The following is a 6000-nucleotide window of genomic DNA, read 5'->3' on the forward strand; positions in this document are numbered from 1 at the left end:
CTCGTTCGTCTGAACGGGGCCCGTAGCTATCCGTGTTGCTAAAGTTGAGGGTAAGAATCCACCCATTTTTTCGCCATATAGCATTGTGATATATAACGACTTATTGTTGGTAGCTTAGCTGATTGGAGAATATAGAGTTTATTGATAACATTAAGGTAATTTATATTTTAGTTTTATTTTTTATTGGTTCACTATATAGTACTGTGATTAGCTCAGATGTGTAGGCCTTGACTTTAACATAGCTATTTCTGTGACCAGTTACAAGCTAATCACTCAGCTATTTCAATGCTAAATTCTATGCTAATTCCTTTGTCAAGGGGTGCCTCTGCGGATGTGTATGCTTTAACTTAGCTATTTCAATGCTAAATTCTATGCTAATTCCTTTGTCAAGGGGTGCCTCTGCGGATGTGTATGCTTTAACTTTTAACATAGCCATTTCTGTGACCAGTCACAAGCTAATCACTCAGCCATTTCAATGCTAAATTATATGCTAATTCCTTTGTCAAGGCGCTTTGTTTCCTCTCACACAGCTTAAAGGTCGTGATCTGAACGTGGCTTTTTCACTCCAGCGCTGTCCTACCAGACAGTCTCGTCCCTTCACCTGATGAAGGCCGCTTGTGTTGTGGCCGAAACGTCATGAGAATATTATTGTGTTATTTTATTTTATCAATTTATTATTTTATTCTCATTCTACGTGACTTTACCGAAAGAACCAAAGAAGATGAATCATTGCAGTCACGAAAGCTTTAAATCGAAAAGTATATGCATTGTCTTTGAAACTGATTGGTCCACACCAGAGGCAGCTGTCAAACTCACAGAAACTGATTGGTCCACACCAGAGGCAGCTGTCAAACTCACAGAAACTGATTGGTCCACACCAGAGGCAGCTGTCTCTGGTGTGGACCAATCAGTTTTAAAAAACAATGAATTTTCTTTCAAAACAGCTGTGTTAAAATGGTAAAACACCAAACTGAAACCTTTTACAAGGAATCATGTCTGAATTAACCACCACATATGCTGGTGGTCAAAATGGAAACAAAAAACATGCTCTGAATCGTGTCAAGGCCCCCACACGCACCAAACCGTGCCGGGTGTCGTGTCGCTGTGCGGTGGAGCAGAGGCCCCCGCGGTGCCCGGGCGGAGCGTGGACGGCGACTCCCTGACCCTGAGGCGGCTGGACGGGGGAGCCACCGGCGTGTACCAGTGTGAGGCCTCCAACCGGCACGGCACCATCCTGGCCAACGCCTACGTCAAAGTGCCGGGTGAGCGGGGGGCGGGGGGTGGGGGGGTGACCGGGAGGAGGTGGGAGGAGGAGGAGGGAGGACGAGGAGGGAGGTTGGAAGAGGGAGGAGGAGTATGGGGAGGAGGAGTATGGGGAGGAGGAGGAGTATGGGGAGGAGAAGGAGTATGGGGAGGAGGAGGAGTATGGGGGGGAGGAGGAGGAGTATGGGGAGGAGGTGGAGGAGTATGGGGAGGAGGTGGAGGAGTATGGGGAGGAGGTGGGAGGAAGAGGAGTATGGGGAGGAGGAGTATGAGGAGTATGGGGAGGAGGTGGAGGAGTATGGGGAGGACGAGGAGGAGTATGGGGAGGAGGAGTATGGGGAGGAGGAGGAGTATGAGGAAGAGGAGGAGTATGGGGAGGAGGTGGGAGGAGTATGGGGAGGAGGAGGAGTATGGGGAGGAGGTGGGAGGAGTATGGGGAGGAGGAGTATGGGGAGGAGGAGGAGAATGAGGAGGAGGTCCTTGACTGGACAGACGGCTGTAGGTCGCCCCCCTCTAGGCAGGGCACTTTGGACCGACTCTGACGGACGACCCCTTCCGGCTGGCTGTCTGTGCCCCCCCACTCCTCCCACAGCCGTGCCCCCACAGATGCTGTCGAAGCAAGACAGGCTGTACGTGGTGAGGGAGGGAGAGGCGGTGTACATGGAGTGCGCGGTGTTTTCGTGGCCGCCCGCCGAGTTCCTGTGGTGAGACGGAACGCTGCCCTGGCTCCTTCCCTCTCCGCCTCTCTCTCTCTCTCCGCTCACTTAGACGATTGTTTATTTATTTGAACCTCATGGTGGTTCCCCGGGGTATCATAATACCCCGGCTCTCGCGTAATGTGCGTGATGCAGTAATTTTTAGTCTGCTGATGGCCGGCGATGCGGCAGTCGACTCATCTCGACGAGCCGCTTGCGATTCGCCGCTCAAAGTTCAATGTTAACGGTGACGGTTTTTTTTTCACGCTGATGTTTAGCGTTTCGAGATCGCCGAGCGTGGCACTGATTTCGGATCGACCGGTACCCCGGTCGCGGAGTTGAGTAACACCCCGGTAAAAAAAATAGCGTCCCAGAAATAAAAGATTCCCGATCGCCTCGGCCATATTCTTTGTGGGGGTGTTTTCCGGTAAAGTCACGTAGATCGGTTCACAGAAAAATAACGGAAAACCAAAAACTTCGACGTTTTGATCGCAACGCAAGCGGTCGTCTATAAGAGGGGTAGTGGGCGCGCGAAATGGCTGTGTCGGTGTCAATACTGTGAACGCGCAAGTTTGAAATGGGCGTAAATTGCAACTAGCTAAGGTGGTAGGATGGGAACATCACAGCCAGTCATGACTTAAACTGGTTGATAACATCCTTCACTTTGCACCCATCTCCTCGGTTGAAATTGTGTCCGTTTCTATATGTATATGGATGGCTTCACGAACGAATCTTTTGTTATAGTAATAGGTTTGACCCTTTTGACTGGCACAAAAACTGACACCTTTATTCAAGGCATCATGTTTGCAATAACCACAACACAAGCAGTCAAAATGCAAACAAAAGAGACAACTCTGATAATAATATGCACTGTCCTTGAATTTGATTGGTCCACACCCGAGACGGCTTTTCTTAGAGCCTAGTCTCCACTGGTGTTGGACCATTATCAGAGTTGTCTCTTTTGTTTGCATTTTGACTGCTTGTGTTGTGGTTATTGCAAACATGATGCCTTGAATAAAGGTGTCAGTTTTTGTGCCAGTCAAAAGGGTAAAACCTATTACTATATCTTGTTACTGGCAAAGGAGGTCTCATAATGAATATTTTGTTGATGGCCAGCGAGCGTGCAAAGTACCTTCATCTTAGAGGAATCTACTTCGCGTGAGCCAGTTGGTATCATTCACTACCCCGGGGGTGCCGCCATGAGGATAGTTTCACCAGCTCATGGCCACTGAGCTACGGAGCGCTTTATACTGTGTAGGAACCTCCTGGTTGTTACACCACCAGCAGCACACAGGGGATTGTTGTTGTGTCTGTCAGTCGTGCATCCAATCATGGGAGGGGTGGGGCTGGGTGGGGAGGGGCTTGGGTGGGGCTGGGTGGGGGGTGGGAGGGGTGGGGCTGGGTGGGGAGGGGCTGGGTGGGGGGTGGGGCTGGGTGGGGGGTGGGAGGGGTGGGGCTGGGTGTGGAGGGGCTGGTCACCCCGTGGTGCCCTTATAAAACTCAACGTTTAACCTACTCACGCCGGCTCGTGCCCGCCCTCACAGTCGGGCATATTGTGCTGAATGCACCACGCTGCCATTGACCGAGCAACCCAACGTTCCTACTACCAGCTCCCTCCCTCCGCAGGAGAATGTGTTATCAGAAGCGGCCATGTCGCAAACGACAGCCCCGACGAAGTGGCTCATTTGTTCGGCTAAGGATGCCTCGGGCGCTCTTTGTACCGCGAGGCCTGTACCTTCGTTGAACTTCTTCTTTGGTTCTTTCGGTAAAGTCACCACGTAGAATGAGAATAAAATATTAAATTAATAAAATAAAATAACACTATAAAATTCTCACGACGTTTCGGCCACAACACAAGTGGCCTTCTTCACGAAACGTGAGAATTTTATTGCGTTATTTTGTTTTATTAATTTATTTATTATTTTATTCTCATTCTACGTGACTCTACCGAAAGAACCAAAGAAGATGAATCCTTGCAGTCACGAAAGCTTTAAGGTGCTGGAGTTTAGTCGGTTTCGTGAATATCACCGGCGGGTTTCTCTCTCCCCCTCCCCCTCTCTCTCTCTCACCGCCAGGTTCAAGGACTCACGGAACCTCCGCCTGCAGGACGAGCGCCACCGGACCTTCAACAATGGCACCTGCGCGTCATTGGCGCGCGGCGTGAGGACACCGACTCGTACGTGTGCATCGCCGTCAACGACGTGGACTCCAGGCCGCTGAGGGCGCACCTCCTCGTCGAAGATTAGCAAAGCGCCGTCGCCGCCGCCCGGCCGGCCGCCTTTGTCTCACCACCACCACTACCACCCCCTCCACTATCATCAACACCTCCACCACCAGCACTACCACCCCCTCCACCATCATCATCAACCCCACCACCACCACTACCACCCCCTCCACCATCATCATCAACACCACCTCCACCACCACCACTACCACCCCCTCCACCATCATCAACACCACCTCCACCACCACCACCGTCTCCACCATCATCATCAACACCACCTCCTCCACCCTCACCACCTCCACCACCCTCACCACCTCCACCAGCAACACCACCAGCACCACCAGCACCACCACCTGCAGCACCACCAGCAGCACCACCACTACCACCACCAGCACTACCAGCACCAGCACCACGAGCACCAGCACCTCCAGCACCACAACCACCAGCACAATCACCAGCGCTACCACCACCAGCAGCAGCACCACCACCGCCAACCACCACCAGCACCACCAACACAACCACCACCACCAGCACCACCAGCATTACCACCAGCACCGCCAGCACCACCAGCACCAGCACCACCACCAGCACCACCACCAGCCGCACCCCAGGGCACAGGCATCTATGTCGTGTTTTTGTGCTAATTAATTGAAGGTGGAGGGGTTACCAGACCCTCGCACCCGTCCAGAGCCCCCATGTGGCCGCCGTGGTGGTCACAGACACCACGAGGGGAGAGGCCAATTTGGTCCTCCCCCCACGACACCGCCCGCCGCAGCGTCGCCGCCCGGCAGGCACCACGAGGAGGCAGGGGGTTGTCTTTGCCAGACACTCACAGAAGCCCACGACTCGTAGAGACCCACGGGTAACCAAACCGCGACGGCCGTCACGGCGCAGGAGGGCCGAGCAAGAATGCGACCGGCGACGACCACCGGCCGTCGAGAGGGGCCGAGGTGGAGACGGAGGAGGAGACCGCAGGAGCATCGACGGCATCTCGGCCAGGCTGAGGCGGCCGCCGCGTCCCTGGGCCGCGGCTGCAGGCCAGGGAGGGCCGGGGGCCGGGGAGCGGCGGCAGGGCCGGAGGGCGGCAGGGATTCGAGGAGGGGGAGCGATGAACGGATGAGGCTGAGGGAGGCGAGGGTAGGGGCATGGGTTGAGACACAGAGAAAACCTGGGGGGGGAGGTAGGGGGGAGGGGCGAGGGGGGAGGTGCAGAGAAGATCTGGGGGGGAGGTGGGGGGGGTGGGAGCGGTGGGAGGGGCGAGGGGTGAGCGAGGGCAGGGAAGAGAGGGGGGAGGGGTGGAGAGAGGTGGAGGATGAGGGAGGGCATAGGAAGGAGGCGCAAGGGGGGGGGGAGAGAGGTCAGAGGGGGCGTGAGTGGATGGGGCATTCTCGACAGACTGTGACGCTGACATGGAACTGGTTTCGTCACTTCGGGAGCGGTGGGGTGGTCAGGAGGGACGAGCAGTGGGTGAGGGAGGGGAGCGAGAGGGGGTTGTTTCAAACTGGAATGGGTGCGAGGAAGTGTTCAAAAGGTCGATCCAACAGGCAAACGGTAGTGAATGGAACCCAGTGTTAAAATAGCAACGTAATAAACATTTCCTATGAGCATTGAACCAGGTCTTGTCGTTTTCAATATCAGTTAAGCATTTCTCCATACTCTACCTAATGACCGATTAATTATTGCCAAACCTTTCGTGTGTTAAACCACAGAACTGGCCAATCACGTCAACAAGTGGCTAGGGACTGCACGTATCACCTGTGCACTGACCCTTGTCATCGCTGCCAATACACGATCACTGACCCTTGTCATCGCTACCAA

The 6000-nt window shown here is 54.1% G+C and overlaps 1 protein-coding gene across 1 annotated transcript in view; it reads left to right on the top strand.

Annotated features, from left to right (window-relative positions):
* LOC142908943 (neuronal cell adhesion molecule-like) overlaps window positions 1-5337 on the top strand; it is a 29671-nt gene extending 24334 nt beyond the window's left edge. The window contains exons 9-11 of the mRNA XM_076059625.1: window positions 1119-1262; window positions 1856-1967; window positions 4034-5337. Coding sequence (XP_075915740.1) covers window positions 1119-1262; window positions 1856-1967; window positions 4034-4178 — 401 coding nt within the window. The 3' untranslated portion in view covers window positions 4179-5337. The remainder of the gene's footprint in view (window positions 1-1118; window positions 1263-1855; window positions 1968-4033) is intronic.
* Window positions 5338-6000: the final 663 nt, after the last annotated feature.

This window comes from Petromyzon marinus, unplaced genomic scaffold, assembly GCF_048934315.1.
Source record: "Petromyzon marinus isolate PM22_M1 ecotype Great Lakes invasive population unplaced genomic scaffold, UKy_Petmar_22M1.pri1.0 PM_G_Scaffold_11, whole genome shotgun sequence".
NCBI classification, from domain to species: Eukaryota; Metazoa; Chordata; class Hyperoartia; order Petromyzontiformes; family Petromyzontidae; genus Petromyzon; species Petromyzon marinus.